Source organism: Nothoprocta perdicaria, unplaced genomic scaffold (genome assembly GCF_003342845.1).
Source record: "Nothoprocta perdicaria isolate Ctin4 unplaced genomic scaffold, notPer1 scaffold_196, whole genome shotgun sequence".
Classification (NCBI taxonomy): Eukaryota; Metazoa; Chordata; class Aves; order Tinamiformes; family Tinamidae; genus Nothoprocta; species Nothoprocta perdicaria.
This window is the reverse complement of record NW_020455160.1, coordinates 1,308,244-1,324,986: the sequence shown is the minus strand read 5'-3', so window position 1 is coordinate 1,324,986 and position 16,743 is coordinate 1,308,244. Positions and strand designations below refer to the sequence as shown.

The 16,743-nt window shown below is 42.0% G+C and overlaps 1 protein-coding gene across 1 annotated transcript in view; it reads right to left on the bottom strand.

Moving 5' to 3' along the window:
• Positions 1–15,061, bottom strand: part of LOC112945682 (ubiquinol-cytochrome-c reductase complex assembly factor 1) — a 49,523-nt gene extending 34,462 nt beyond the window's left edge. The window contains exons 1-5 of the mRNA XM_026037324.1: positions 15,011–15,061; positions 13,776–13,880; positions 10,918–11,022; positions 9,339–9,446; positions 5,408–5,480 (exon numbers count right to left, since the gene is read on the bottom strand). Coding sequence (XP_025893109.1) covers positions 5,408–5,480; positions 9,339–9,446; positions 10,918–11,022; positions 13,776–13,880; positions 15,011–15,061 — 442 coding nt within the window. The remainder of the gene's footprint in view (positions 1–5,407; positions 5,481–9,338; positions 9,447–10,917; positions 11,023–13,775; positions 13,881–15,010) is intronic.
• Between the last annotated feature and the right edge of the window lie 1,682 nt (positions 15,062–16,743).

The window sequence follows — 16,743 nt, the reverse complement described above, 5'->3', positions numbered from 1 at the left end:
AAAAGAAAAAAGAAAAAAGAAAAAAGAAAAAAGAAAAAAGAAAAAAGAAAAAAGAAAAAAGAAAAAAGAAAAAAGAAAAAAGAAAAAAGAAAAAAAGAAAAAAAAAGAAAAAAAGAAAAAAGAAAAAAAGAAAAAAGAAAAAAAGAAAAAAGAAAGCCAACTTTGAATTAACTGTGATATCAGATGGGGACAGAATACATCCTGTTCAGATGTCTGCATCTGATGAGCAACATGAATGCCAGGATTACGAGGACATAGCTCTTCTTCCAGTAACATTTTGAATTTAAAATGAATCTGCTATGGGAAACAAATATGAACACAGAATTTCTTTTGCAATAGATCATCTTTGCAACTACTTTTTGGGAAAGATGCTGTGGAACAATATCCCTGCACATTATGTCAGGATTCAGCTCTTAAAGTGTGACTGACAGAGACAGTCTTGAGAGATGCCTGAAAGCCTAAAGCAGACAGAAGCATCCAGAGAGCTGTTTGAGCCCTTTTGAGGTCCATAATAGCTCCACTAGGAGCCATCTGAAATGCTGTTCTGATAGGACAGGCTCTTTGCCTCTGCAACAGTATGACAGCACAGCAATTAAGAGCTCAAGACAAATTCAAATCACCCTACACTCCATGTCTACTAGGCAAACTTTTCAGCTCAGCTCTCAGCATCACCTAACTGATGCTGAAAGCTCTCTTTCAAGTGTAAGGATAAGCATGAAGTACTTTCCTTGCAAAGGGTTTATTTTGTTAAAACATTTGTCATTTTGTTAAAACTGTGCAAGTCCCACAAGCTTTATGCACAGAGAGTTTGGCACCAATAATGTTGCTAGTCCCTCCACTGCTTCTCTGTTCTCTTTCTTTATACAGGCAACTGCCTAAGTCCTCAAATGGACTGTGAGCCCCATTTCAGACATCTTTGTAGCCACAAATGGACTGTGAGCCCCATTTCAGACATCTCTGTAGCCCCAAATGGACTGTGAGCCCCATTTCAGACATCTTTGTAGCCACAAACAGACTGTGAGCCACATTTCAGACAGAGGCTTCACGATCTGCATAGCCTTTGTCTATACTTCGTGAACGGCTGCTCCAATGTTACAGGAAAAAGGGCAGCTCCCAGGACTCATACTCTATCAAGGGGTTCTCTTACAAGTTTCTAAGCATCAGGTGAGAGGCACTGAGATAGCTTCATATCTTATGGCCTACCAAATGCTCTCATCATTGTCCTCAGCCTCAAAAGCACATTAGCCAACCGTTATACTCTATGTTACCTGTATCAAAGAACTAGATACCTTACAACATCCAAGTTCCACAAGGTCAAATCTCAGTTATCATTCATATTACAAACCAACCACATCACAGCAGCAGTCCAAAAACACTGAAGATGGCTCTCTGAAGAACTAGTTGTGATCACGCAGGGTTAATTAGTCCACAAACAGTTTTGTAAACGCATGGATGTACTGCTTCCAAGGCCAGCTCAGTAGGTTCACAATTTTCACAAACTTCAAAGAAAAAGCTAACAAGCTCTCTGGAGACCTGAGCTGACTCTATGTACAGTTCGCTTGGATATTGTAACACCAGGCAACTACAGCCAGAAGTACTACTGGAAGCACAGCCAGAAGTACTACTGGAAGCAACGCATAAATATACTAACACGTCCATTCACAGTCTGCTTTGGCTTGAGCAGGTCTGAGATGGGTTCCTTGCAGGAACCTTACCAGGAACTGCAGTGCAATTCAGTAACATTAGCATGCCATACCCACATCAATAGACTCAAGCACTCCTAGACTTGCTTCATCACGTGGGAACAAAGTTAACTGTTCCTGCTGGTTCCCCTGGCTGCTCCTCTGGGAATAAAATGTGATTCTTGCTTAAATTTAGCTCATCTTCGCTTGAAACAGGACCAATTTAGAAAGGAAAAACTGTTCCCAACTGATCTAATTGGATGAATACATGCTGAAAAGCTGTATATCTTACTCCATGTCTTATTTTTCTCTATTAAGTGCATACTGCCCCACTGCTGCTGCCCATCAGATGCTTCCATCTGCCACTTTAACTCATTAACACTACAGAACAGTAAGCCAGTACAAAAAAAAAAAAAAAAATGTGAGCTGAACAGTTTACCAGACATGACAACTACCCAGTCCAGGACCCAGACAGACAGTCTACATAGACAAAAGAGGGAAGATGAAGCAGCAAGCCCTTTCCATTTGCCCAGTTTCAACTCAGCTCCAAGTGGAACCACAGCCTAAGGCTTCTTAAATGGCAAAACCAATTTAAAAGGTTCTTGCCCACCTCACCCAGTCTGTCTTTTAGGGAAGCTATTTTTAACATAAATCACATGCCTGTTAGGGTTTAAAGCCAATCCCCAAACCAGCTGCAGCTGTAAGCAGACAGAAGTAACAGAAACCTTTTACATCTGTTTTTCTATCAGAGCAATGCTTTCTTTGGAACCACAGCCCTAGACCCCCAAACCACAGGCATTCTCAGAGCACCAACTGGTGCTCTGAGCACTCTGTCAATCTCAACAACAACAACAACCTCTATCTAGTCCCCTTATGCAACACCACTCTCAAATGAATCGGAACACAGGCGTCCCTGGCTGTAAACTCAGAGCTGGACTGGCTCCAGGTTGTGCTGCAGAGAGAAAGACAAAAGGAGGTGTGAGGGCCCTCCTCAACAGAGCAGAGAAACACAAGGGAAAAGCCACTTGTGCTATGCCTAAAGAGAGGAGCAGCTCTGGGATCTTTGTTATTTAGAATGAAAGGGAAAATCAAGAATACAATTGAACACATTTTATTCAGAACTCAACCTGAAAGCTTGTGCCAAATATAAAGAAATTTCAAAACATAGCTGAGAAAATGATATCATTTTTAAAAGGTTTTAATTTAGAGCAACATTTATATATATTTTTACAATTAATCTGATAATCAGAGATGGTGGAACCCAGTTAAAAATAGCAAAAGCTCTCTCTGAGAGGCAAATATCAAAGAAATAAGAACCTAAGCCTTCGGAAAACCGTGCATCTGCAACACCATGTACCAAGACATCACGAATACACTCCGCGCTAGATGAACACGAAGTTGCACCTTCAGCTCATCTCTCAGGAGGAGGTGGCAACAGCTCCTACCTGCGCTAGTGCATTTTAACGCTGTAAGAAAGCATTTGATGGCTCAGAGTTAAGTGACTGTCCAAATCCAAGCAATGGATCACACCGACATAGTTAATCAGGAATTTACATAAGAATTAAATTACGGAAGCTTATGTAATGATACTAATAAAGCAATAGAACTTTGGCTGGCAGTAGAAGAACTGTGTTACATGGAAAAGTCACAGAATCACAGAATGGTTAAGGTTGGAAGGGACCTCTACAGATCATCTAGTCCAACCAACCTGCTCAAGCAGGGACACCTAGAGTCAAAGTCAAAGATTCACAGAATGACTGAGGTTAGAAGGAACCTCTGAAGGTCATCTAGCCCAATCCCCTTCCTCAAGCAGGGCCACTGAGATTACATGACACAAGAACCTGTCGAGACAGCTTTTGAGTATCTTCGGGAAAGGAGACTCGAGCTCCTCTGGGTAACCTCTTCCAGTGCACAGGCACCAACACAGCAATTAAGCTTTTTCTTATATTCAGGGAGAACTTCTTGAGTTATAATTTGTGTCTTTTGCCTTGTACAGTCACCAGGCAGCACTGAGGAGAGTCTGCCCCCTCCTCTTGTCCCTATCCCTTCAGATACTTAGGTACATTGATAAGATTTCTTTTCTTCTCCAGGATGAGCAGTCTCAGCTCTCCTAGGCTTTTCTCATAGGAAAGATGTTCCAGATCCTTTATCATCTTTGTGGCCCTTTCCAGGACTCACACCAGTAGTTCTCTTATACTAGGGAATCCAGAACAGGGCACAGTGCTCCAGATGCAGCCCCATCAGGGTTGAGTAGACGGGCAGGATCACCTCCCTCAACCTGTTGGCCATGGTATACCTGGGCGAATCCAGGATACCACTGGCCTTCTTGGCCACAGGGGAACATTGCTGGCTAATGGTCAACTTGTTGACCCAGTACTGATCACTGGAAGATACCAAGATACCAATAGCCACAGGCCTTGATCTAGACTTTGCACCACTGATTACAAACCTCTGTGCTCTGTCATTCAGTCATTTCTCACCTGCCATTTCTCACCTTTCCATCTGCTCATCTAGCCTGTACTTCCTGAGCTTGCCTATGAGAAGGTTATGGGAGAGAGTGTCAAAAGCCTTCCTGAAGTCCAGGTAGACAACATTTACAGCTCTTTCCTGCTCTACCCAGGCAGTCATTCCAACACAGAAGGTTCTTAAATTGGTTAAGCATGATTTCCTCTTTGTGAATCCATGTTGACTACTCCTGATCACTTTCTCATTCTTCATATGCTTGGAAATGGTATCCAAGATTAACTGCTTCATCATCTTGGCTGAGGAGAGGCTGACGAGTTTGTAGATCCTTGGGTTCTCCTGCTTGCCCATTCAAAGACTAGAGACACACTTGCATTCTTCCAGTCCTCATACACCTCTCCTGATCACCATGACCTTTCAAAGATGACTGAGAGTGATCTAACAATGACATTAACCAGCTCTCTCAGAGCTCATGGTTATATCAAGTGTGTCCAGTTTAGGATACATCACTGAATCCTCCTCCACCACCAAGGGGAAGTCTTCCCTTCTCCAGACCTTCTCTCTGGCCTCCAGTGCCTGTAATTCCTGAGGGCCAATCTGACCAGTAAGGACTGAGACAAGGGCGGCATTCAGTAACCAAATTCAGTCACCCAAATTCAAGAGAATATTATTCCTACATACTTTGAGGCGGGGTTTGTGTATCTTAGTTCTAATCATACTCCCTATCCAGCTCTAGCCAACTCTATCGCAGACATAAGGAAAGAGACAAGTAGGATCCTGAGATATAGTTGAACATGCATAATAAATAAATAAATGCCATTGCAGGGGCATGGTTTTCATATCTGCATCTGCACCGTGATCATACTAGACCTTCTCACAACTAAACATGGGACTGACTGAGTCTCTGGTCACAGAGACCATGGGACCACAAGAAACAGGGAACACACACACCAGGATTCTCAGTCTGTGCCACCCTTGACTCTAAAAAAAGACAGAATATTATTCACTTTCTAAAATTTTCTGGGTTCTCCCTATTCTACACTTGTTCTCTAATACAAGAAACATGGTACAAAGCGTATCACAGATTTCAAAATCTGCCCTTGCACACTTGCCATGGTTGGAGGTTAATATGGTGCAGTATAATCAACTTCTGCTTTACTATGCACTGTTAGGGTCTGGCCGCTCTTGCTTTTGTCGTATTTACTGATATAAATATATCTGAAATATATCCAAATTCTAACATCACCAGATCTGTAACTTACTGTTAAAAAATTCCTCGTAGTCAGTTTTCTCCACACAGCATGTGTACATGCGCAGGGCTGCTACTTTAATTTTCTAGAAAAAAAAAAACCACAGTAATTAAACTATTCATCATAAGACCTACTGAATACAACTGTTTTCTTAAATACATACACATATGACCTTCTTCAGAGAAGACTTCTCTTAAAAATCACAATCATTTGAGATTTTTAAAAGCATATTAAACTAGTATCTCCCAGGAATAACAGAAGAATAATTAATGTTGCCTTGAAGCTATAAACTGACTACATGACTTCTAGAACTGCATTCCAAAAATAGTTTATTAATACCTTTTTATACAAAAATAATTTAAAATTCTTTCTTTAAAAGGATTGCAAAGAAACCCATTCACAATCCTTGTGTTCCTCCTATAACTTTAACTGCTGATACATAGAATTCAAAATGTCTTGTACAATTTGATTTTCAAAAAACAAAGTAATGTGGCAATCACCTAAAGATCTTTTTTCATTGCAAGAATCAAAATCTACCAACTAAACCACAAAGCATGCACAGTCCTTTTGCACATCTAATTCTTTTCTTGTTGTCTGCCATCACACCGGAAATATTTTTACAGCATCATCTGTACTATGTCTCTTTGCTCCACCATGATGCTGTTTTTTCTTTCTTGGCTCAATAAAAGGCTCAATAAAAGTCGACAAAGAAATTGCGCTCAGCACATTGTTGGAAGAATAGATAAACAAACAGAGCTGTGCTGCTATTCAGAGGGACCTGGACAGGTTGGAGAGTTGGGCAGAGAGGAACGGCATGAGGTTTAAGAAGGATGAGGGCAGGGTCCTGCACCTAGGGAGGAATAATGCCAGGCACCAGGACAGATTAGGGGTTGACCTGTTGGAGAGCAGCTCCGCAGAGACGGCTCTGGGAGTTCTGGTTGACAACTAGTTAACTATGGGCCAGCAGTGTGCCCTCGTGGCCAAGAAGGCCGATGTGAACCTGGCTGCATCAGGAGAAGCATTGCCAGCAGGTCGAGGAAGAGGATCTGGCCCCTTGTCATATCCGTGACACCCCTCTACTCAGCTCTGGTGAGGCCGCACCTGGAGCACTGGGTGCAGCTCTGAGTTCCCCAGGACAAGAGGGATGTGGAGCTTCTAGAGAGGGTCCAGCAGAGAGCAACCAAGATGATTAAGGGACTGGAGCATCTGTCCTATAGGGATAGCGAACTGGGCCTGTTTAGCCTAGAGAAGACTCAGAGGAGATGTGATCAACATGTGTAAGTATCTGAGGGGAGAATGTAGGGAGGATTGGGCCAAACTCTTCTCAGTGGTGGCCAGTGACAGGACAAGGGGTAACAGGTACAAACTGAAATACAGGACATTCCATCTCTGTGTGAGGAAGAACTTTACTGTGAGGCTGACAGAGCCTTGGAACAGGCTGCCTAAAGGGATTGTACAGTCTCCTTCTCTGGAGATCTTCCAAACCCGCCTGGATATGACCCTGTGCCATCTGCTCTTAAGTTTCCGTACTTGAGCAAGGGGGTTGGACTAGATGATCCCTAGAGGTCCTTTCCCACCTTAATCATTCTGTGATCTATAGCTAAGATGCATGTTTCAAAAGTTTCAAAAAACTGTCACAATAGCTATCACAGGTATCACAATAACTGATCACAGAGTTCACTGAAAAGAATTGCCAGCTATTCCCTCCTCTGACATTAAGGAGGGAAATTATAAACTTGAACTCCACAGCCAACTCCCCTGCCAGGTAAGAGCCAGGTTAGAAGGAACCAGCACTTTTTTTTCTTTTTTTTAATCGTTGTTTCTTTGTTAAAGGATTATGTACTAGGAAACGTCTTTGTGCTCAGTAGACTGCAGAGTGGAACACATGCATAACACACACATATCATACTTTCAGAAAGGTACTTACAAGCACCAAAACATTATCTACATTTCTGACCAAAAGGAAAATAAGGAAACTGCAGTTTTCTCCTATTGTGGAAACACAGGAACAACTGTGTTTCTTATTCAATAGTCACAGGTCTACTGTCATAAATAATTGTTTAGAAGCTTTCTCAGTAATCAATTATATGTACAAAATCTTTGCAATAAAATAATTTACACCACTTCTGGAGTACTGAAGATTTCCACTTTAAAGGAAACACCACCTAGCCTGTGGGTAGAGTATCCTTCCAGTGTAGCTTAACGTCCCCTATCAGGCATTACTAGATATTAAAATCATATTGTAAAGAAGATTCCCTGCCATGGAGTCCTCAAGTAAGACAAATAATGCTTGGAAAGAATTGATGAAATTTCATCACTGAGGCTTCAGTGTGCAGAAGAGGTAACCAGATAGGAAATTTTCTTTTTCCTCTACTTTTACTCTTTCAAAATTTAGAGAGTACTGGCAAGGTCAAAAATGAACTCAGGTCTCCTGGGCCTTAATCACAAAATAATTCTCTCCAAATCCAAATTCTCTAGCCAAAGGCAGGCAGTAAAGCACAACAATTAAAGAGAACTCTGAATCAACACTTACAACTAACAAGAATCTTTATTATAACAATATATGTACAAACACATCAAAGGAGTACTCTCTCGTGAGCCTTAGCATCATCTGATTAAAAGCAACAAACAAATTAAAATACCTCAGCCTCTTAATTGCAAGTTATCTTTTCTTCATATTTACTCACTATCACGGAAAGATGCAATTGGCAACAGTTTCAGACCAGTCTTGGAAAAACTATACTGTGTCCTGTAGACTTTTCATGATGCCTTATAGGGGTTTCAAGATGCCTTACAGGGTTTTAATTTCTGCACAGTTGTGTTCAGTCCTCCTAGTTACACCATCCTCTCCACTGCATCCTTTATACCGAGGCCCTAGTTCATAGCTAAGAAAGTCTGAATTTCAACTCCTTTCAACTGAAGGTGTCTCAGAACTCTCGTTTAGTCCCTGTTAACAACTGCCTTATGAAAGGACTACATAGAAAACTCCCAAGAGGGAAACCTATTTGTGACTTAGCCCTGGGAAGCTTACTATTGAAAAGCAGCTCTTAATAGCCAAGATAACATATCTCCCTACTGTCTGTTTGGGAGCGCCTCCTGTCCCAGAAGGCTAAGTAGTCTGGAGATGGTCAGCAAAACTGAGAAACATGAAATAGCCTCAGTAACAGAAACAATTTAGACTAGGTCTCTTTATTTTACAAAAGGTCATTCATTATAGGTTACAAAAGTCTCTAAAATTGGGAGTGGAAGGAAGGATGTGAACAAACACTCAAATAATAGAATAATCAGGATTTTTTTTAGTATAAGAAGCAGAACTTCCCGCAATGAGCACAGAAGCTATGGGACTGCCACATACAGAATGCTACGGATACTTGAAGCTTGGAAGTCTGAAAGGTAAGTGAACAAATTTATAAAAATTTATAAAAAAAATCAAGAAAAAATACTGTTCTGGTTCAGTAAGTTCCAAAACAGACAATTGTTGTAGGCTGGAGGAACGTATGAGAAAATGTCTTTATATGCCTTGCCCATAATTAAATTATATCCAGGTAACTGCTATTGGTCATTAACAGAGAAATAATGCTGCTCTATGTGATCTTTGCTCTGAGATAGTAACATTCTCACTGTGTTCTCTGATGCACAAATATGGTGGAAAATCAGAGGTTTGAAAAAATTCAAGGTAGCTTGAGACTCCTCTGTGAACTAAATATAATACTCCCAGTTATGCCAGTGATGGAAATGAATGTGAATGCATAAATCAAGGCAGGGTCAAGCTTTAGGTTACTTCTTCATGTATCACAAAAAGGAAATTTACATAAGTAATAAATAGGATTATTCCACACCAGCATTCCTCTTGTCGTAAGAGAAAAACAGTTTTGGTGTTTTTGACAATGATAAAAGTAATAAGCAACCAAAAAAAAATAAAATCACCAAATAAAGGCTTTACCCATCTGCTATATTTCAGTGGTCCTGTGAAGCCCATTGCTTCTATTATCCTTGTGAAGGCACCCACTTTCTCTTCAGATGGCTGCAAAGAATCTTTTGCAGAAAGACGCTGCAATGTTAAAAAAAAAAGAAAACTATCATATATTACTATCTCAGAAATTTAATCTTACAAATCATTTTATTTGGATCAGCTAAAATGCTAATCATTAATATTAGCTTTTTTTAAAACTACATTCCTAATGTAACAAACAAAATAAGTACATATTTAGATACTTACTCTCTACAAAATATTCATTTATAAAGCCTACTTAATTGTTCCTGGGAAGTCAATAAGGAAGGTCAGTTTTAATACATGTATCATACTTCAGAAAACATCTTTCGATACTTTCCATATCATACGAGAATATGTCCCAAGGCTCAGAATCTCTAATGGTTATCTAGCATGACCTCAGCATGCTACAAAAAAGCAGACTATTCAGTATTCCTGCTCAAGACCACAAACCAGTTAAACTTTGTTACAATTGGTAGAAAATTAGGTAATTTTCTTTTAAGGATTTCAACTGCTTAATAGCCTAAACAAATATTTTAATATTTGTAATATTACATGCATTTAATTTTTTGAAGATACCACAAAGGCATTATCTAGGCAATCCTGGTATCAAGTAAACAATATTATGACAGAAGTTTAATTTAGTACTTTTGTTTCACTAAGAAATTCACTAAGTTTTACTTATTGGTTCCTCATTTTTCCTCTGCCCTCCCATTTCTCTTGTATTTTGCCATTACAAAGTGCACCCTCAGCAAGTTTGCTGATGGCACCAAACTGGGAGGAGTGACTGATACCCCAGAGGGCTGTGCTGTCATTCAGAGGGACCTGATCAGGCTGGAGAGACGGGCAGAGAAGAACCTCGTGAGGTTCAACTAGGGTCCTGCCCCTGGGAAGGAATAACCCCATGCACCAGGACAGGCTGGAGGCAGATCTCAGCTCCGCAGAGAAGGACCTGGGGTCCTGATGAACAAGTTGACCATGAGCCAAGAATGTGACCTTGTGGCCAAGAAGGCCAATAGGATCCTGGGCTGCAGTAGGGAGACCTTGAATTTGGTTGGTATTGGTATTATTGGTTGGATGCTCTAGAAGATTTCTATTTCAATAGAAATAGACAGAAAATAAATTAACAATATTGATGAACAGCATCTGGAATTAGTCATTGTTAATATACTGGATGGCAAATTTAATGCTTCAGCAGATAACAAAACTGTTGTCACCGTGTCTCTTGTAATACATAAGGAAAACTTCTCTGCTTCCTTCTTTGAAGGACAGATTCTTTCCTAACCAGGCTTGTCATGGGACTTTCCCCACAAATAACCCATTTGTGACCAGGCTTTCTTTTGTTAGCACTTCATTTTCTGTTAAGGAAAACAGCACTCCTCAAATTATCAGACTTAATGCTACATTAAAATATTTTATACAATAGATGAGCCACCTTCCAAACGTTTTCAAAAACATTTTATGTTACTTGTATATCTATATAATGCCTAGCACAGCGTGCCCTCCAACAATAAAAACAAAGTCTTCTAACCTTATCTGTACTGTAAAATGATCTGTTTTGCTGTGCAGGGGCTCCATGGGCTTGAGTCAATCCACTGAAGACATTAGGCAATTGAAATCTACCAGTCTGGTGTCTCTAGTAAAAGTGATAAAAGAAAAAAAAAGAAAAAAGTGAAGAGAGTGTTTGATAATGAACACTTAACTTTACACCAATTGTTCTTAACTTGCTTCCAAGCTAATTATAGTTCATTCTAAAACTACAGAACTTTACATCACATAAAGCACACATTTACTACCATAATTGCTACAAATAAACAGGTTGCCCTACGTAATATTCCATATAACGTATTTTCTAATGCTCTGCAGGCATACAGATGGAATGAACTGGCAAATTATTCCACTCAAAGACCACAATCCATGCGCTTTGGATTTTCTGATAAATTAATCCTATTTATGTTTTTTGTCTCTTATTATATAATTTTTTTTTCCTAGCCTTGCAGAGAAACAGAGTTTAAGACAACCTTACAGCCCACCCAGAATGTCCTTGTGGACGGGACTTGAGCAAAACAAGTTATAGGGGAACAGATATGTATCTCTATAACCTTTACATGACACACAATTTGTAAAACAGAGATACTCCATGATAAAGAAATATATCAAGGAGGAGTGAGGGATCCTACAGGAATACTTGTCCTACCTTCCTACCATGTCCAGAGTAGCAAAAACTTACTTATCACTAAACTCAGGCATGGGCAAGGTAAATACACTGTTTCACGTAGCCTAGTCATTCCCAGGATTGTACTGAAGCCTAAAATAGGGGCTCCGAATAAGTCTAAGTTTATCAATGAACTTCACATATGCTTACATTCTTCAGCACTTCTAACATGGCAGGCTACTTGATATGGAATGGGTATTTAATTGTATGGCTACAGTTAATTTCTCTGACAATGAAAGGATTAATCTGAGGAAAGACATCAAAGTCAAAGAACTTAAACATAAGAGTTTCTAACTTTGTGCTCTGCTAGCTCTGCTACCTCTAACATACAGGAGAACAGAAAAGAAGTCAAACAATCTTTCCTGATTTCATTTTATGCAACACCAACACATCCTTAATTTCTTCCAACAGGAGATAATTATAATTATTATTATAGTAAAATAATAATAATAAATTTCTTTTGCATGTATTGCCATTTTATAAGCATTTTTCACCTCCTTATTAGCTATTGTTACCTGATCCTCTGATAATTTTCAGTGGATAGGCATGAGCTGATGCAATGCATATTAGTATAAAATGGAATTAACTCTGTAAAGCAGTGGTTTCAAAAGAAAGTAATTTCACAATTCAGTGTTGCTGTGCCAGGCAGATATACAAGCTCAGTACGAGAAAATCTAAGGCTACTCTAAAACAGAGACATGCTCTATAAAACGCTCTGTTAAGAGTGATCATGAATAAATAGTTTGTAATAGCTTCTTTGGGAACAAATGACACAAATTAGGACTTCTGTCATTTTATCAACTAAAGACAACTCACATACCCAGCCATTAAAAAAGTACAAGATGGGAATGAGAACAACTATGAGTTTAAGAGTCAACAACGGTGAGAAACCTCGTGAGGTTCAACAGGGGCAAGTGCAGGGTCCTGCACTTGGGGAGGAATAACCCTGGACACCAGGACAGATTAGGGGTGGACCTGCTGGAGAGCAGCCTCACAGAGAGGGACCTGGGTGTCATGGTGGATGACAAGATGACCATGAGGCAGCAGTGTGCCCTGGTGGCCAAGAAGGCCAACGGGATCCTGGGGTGCATTAAGAAGAGCGTCTCCAGCAGGTCGAGGGAAGTGATCATCCCCCTCTACTCAGCCCTGGTGAGGCCACATCTGGAGTACTGCGTCCAGTTCTGGGCTCCCCAGTACAAGAGGGATGTGGAGCTGCTGGAGAGAGTCCAGCGCAGGGCTACCAGGATGATCAGGGGCCTGGAACATCTGCCCTGTGAGCAAAGGCTGAGAGAGCTGGGTCTGTTCAGCCTGGAGAAGAGGAGGCTGAGGGGGGACCTGATCAGCGTGTATAAATACCTCAAGGGAGGCAGTGAGGAGGAGGGGGGCGGCCTCTTTTCAGTGGTGGGCAGGGATAGGACTAGAGGAAATGGCTTCAAACGGAAGCATCGGAAGTTCCACAGGAACGTAAGGAAGCATTTCTTCACTGTGAGGGTGACAAAGCACTGGAACAGGCTGCCCAGAGAGGTTGTGGAGTCTCCTTCTTTGGAGATGTTTAAAACCCGCTTGGATGCAGCCCTGTGCCACGTGCTCTAGGTGACCCTGCGTGAGCAGGGGGGTTGGACTCGATGACCTCTGAGGTCCCTTCCAACCTTCAGCATTCTATGATTCTATGATTCTATGAACACCAAAAAGATGTCTTACTCCCTTCTACTACCATTGGTAAAAAGAAAGCATGCATTCCTTTCCAATGAGTTAAACCACCCACAAAGGGGTCTGACAAACTCCAGCGCAAGGTAAGGGCAGGAACAAACAAGAGGAAGAGTGGGAGCTCCTCCTTTCAGCAGCAGAAGGCTTCTAAATTGCTTCACCATGTCCCACCTAACACCCTGACGATATTCCCTACTACTGAATTTAGAGAAAACACCATCTTCAGCACTTCAAAATACCTCTTTCTGGTTTTGCAGCACTGGTAAGCAGTTTTGTTTGCTTGTTTTTCAATACAGGTGAACCAAGAAAATTTGGAGCTTACATGTTCTTCTTAAAAACTTGGCATTTCATCGATAGCTAGTGAAGTAAAACTTTTGAAAGTCTTTCTACTTAAAAGACATGACTTTTTCTTACAGACTTAAGCACATCTCAGTTTTTACACACTTTAGCATAGTCTGACATCTTACCTGGAAAACACCATAGAGCATTCTTCTGCATTGGCCTTGGACCACAGTGGTCAATAATAATCCACTGCATGCTGCTGTCCATTGAGTTACTCCAGATTGGCAGCTCTGGAAGAGACAGAAGTTCAGTGATGAAGGGCACCTAAATAATTCAGAAGCAGACTAGCTGTCCTCCATCTTCCATGGATTTTACTGATTCCCACAACAACATGCAGATTAAACTCCATATTTGTATTTGACAAAAGCAAAAATGTTGATTAAAAAAGAGAAAGGTCATCTTTGAAAAAAGCATGAGGTAAGTGTTTGAAGGCAGAAACAGAATCATCAAGGGAAACAGCGGGCTGTTCACGTCATAAAATTTCACCACATATTTTACACTTGCAGAATAAATTAAGATGTTTAAGAAGTATTATTCAATTGACCAAATGACCTGTAAGAAATCATGATCAAATTCCCTTGCCATATCCTGCTAGGTATCTTATTCCTAGCAAACAATAAGTAAACAGCTTTTACCCATCTTTCTGTCTTACCTAACTGGGGCATAACAAGTGGTTTTAATATTCCAAAAGCATACAAGGTCCCAACAAGCATCAGTAAAGATGTTTACTTTCTCTCATTCATGAGAACTACAGAAAATAAGGAAAAGAGGTGTTTCTTATCTGTGCTTTCACTGACTTGTAACATTCACGAAGGAAATGCCTTCTTCCTACAGGTCCTGTGTTAATACTGGGAAAAATATGTGTGTTATTAGAGTGGGTAATAACATCTTTTAATGGGACATGAAGATGATAAAGGAGGTGGAAGATCTGACTTATGAGGAGAGACTGGGATTGTTTAGCTGGGAGAACCATTGAAACACCATGGTTCAGGCATGGTGACTCCACCACTTCTTTCAGCAGTCTGCTCCAACACTTGACTACTCTTTCTGCGCAGAAATATTTCCCAATCTAAACTGAACCTCGCCTGGTGCAACTCAGGTCCTTTTCCTCTTGTCCTATCTGTAGTTATTCAAAACTATCTGTTCAAAAACCAGGTGGAGGCTCCTGCTGCAAACACTTTGAAAGCCCTGTACACTAAAATAGATGAAAGACAGATACAAGCACACTAAAAAGAGGGTAGGTGAGAAAGTTAAGGCCGGGACTCTCAGCTCCTCCTAGGAGTCCAACCCCTGGGCAAGGAGCTGCAGCCCTGCATGGTCCTGGCTACCTGCGGCTCCTCTCCAGAGGCGAGGGAGGCACCTGGGCCAGCGCGGCCCCCTCGCACGAGGGGAGCAGCAGGGCCGCGCCCATGGCTCGGCCCCTTCCGCCCCCGCCCGGCGCTGCGCACGCGCGGAGCCGCCGTCCCGGCACCCAGCGGGCACGGGACGGCGGTTCCCGCGCTGCCGCGGGCTGCCCGCCTGGCGCCCGTGTGGGATGGGCGCCGGTTGGGAGTGGGGAAGGGACAAATCCGCCGTTGCCCCGTGCGAGTTCCCCCTTCTCGAGAGCTCAGTCTCTTGGGGCTGTCCATGAGGGCCAAGTGGTGCCTTCACACACCTGGGTGAGGCAGCAGTTTCCTCACACAGGTGGTAGCACGGAGACTTCATAGAATCATTATGGTTGGAAAAGAGCTTCAACAGCATCAACTCCAACTGTACTGATGGTGGCAGCCAGAGAACTTCTCATTCCAGGGTACCTCGGGACTAGGACTTCACGGCCCTGCCTCCCCACTGTGCCTTCCCCACCATTTCCTTCTGCTGGCCCCGGCTTTCACAGGGCTGCAAAGAGAGCCAGAGCAGCAACCTGACAGGGGTTAAAGTGAGCAGGTTTGTTTTGCCAGATTAGCTGCAGCCTGGATCACATCTGCAGCACCTTGCAAACCTTAGCACTTCAGAGAGGGAGGCTGCTGCAGATGTGGGCAGGAGCAGATGGGGAGGAGGGAGACTGTTCTTTGCAGCAGCACTGCTGTGTTAAAGGGTTTGGGGAACTATAATGTGCTCCTCCCCTCTTTCCCAGTGTATTTATTGGGATGTCAGCTTCCCAAGAGGGCAGTAGTAGCTGCTTTAACAGCCCTGAAACTCCACAGTAGTCCTTAGAGTTCTTTCAAATGCTCTTAAATGTCAGCTCTCAGGGGGCCAATGGAATCACCCCCTTGGACGGCCCTCCCTACAGGCATCCCAGGTTTCTGCATGTGCAGGAGGTTTCTTGAGATGACCTGGCTCACTGCAGTTCTCTCCTGAAGTTGGAAGTTAAACATGGGGACGTGAAGATGTCTATCATGGATGTGCTATATTTCCTTTGGTTCCTGTGCTGCCCATAGCTAGTCAAGGGGCGGAAGGTTAAAGCTAAGTTTGTTTCTTTTATTAGCTGTCCTGCAAGTATTATGCTCCAAGCAATATTAAATACTATTTTTACCTTTTGTTTGTTTGTTTGTTTTTAAGTTGTGGAAGAATAACAGTACCTATTTCTGAGGTCTCCTTGTTGCCATTAATGAGCTGGGGTCATTGAAAGCAATTAAGCTCTGTAATCCCCATACTACTTTCTATAATTCAGAGAAAAGACTGCCAGTTACAGAGGAGTCCTGCAGTGTGGTGCAGTAGTTGTTTTGTCTGGATGTACCTTAGATGGATGCCTGAACCAGGAAGGAGAACTGCAATGCTTGATGATAGTCACACTAAAGGGGCCCATGTATCTGGTCCTCTTGACAGCCTCAACCCTGTTGTCTTTCCACTTAACTCCAGGCAGATTTTGGAGTTTGTCACTGGAGGCAGCTGGTGGGAGCAGTTATTAGAAGGAGGAGGTAAGAGGCCACAAAACATAGGCTGAGGAGGAGTGTTTTAGGGAATTTAATTGAAGGAGAAGTGGAACAGAAAGGGGGAAGAGAAGCTTCTCTCCTGGCTAGGGAACAGCAGTTGTGGGGCTGGATGGATGTTTACACTCAAGAAGGTGCAAATCAGGTGTTAGAAGGTGCAAATCAGACCCCCGTGCAGAGAGAC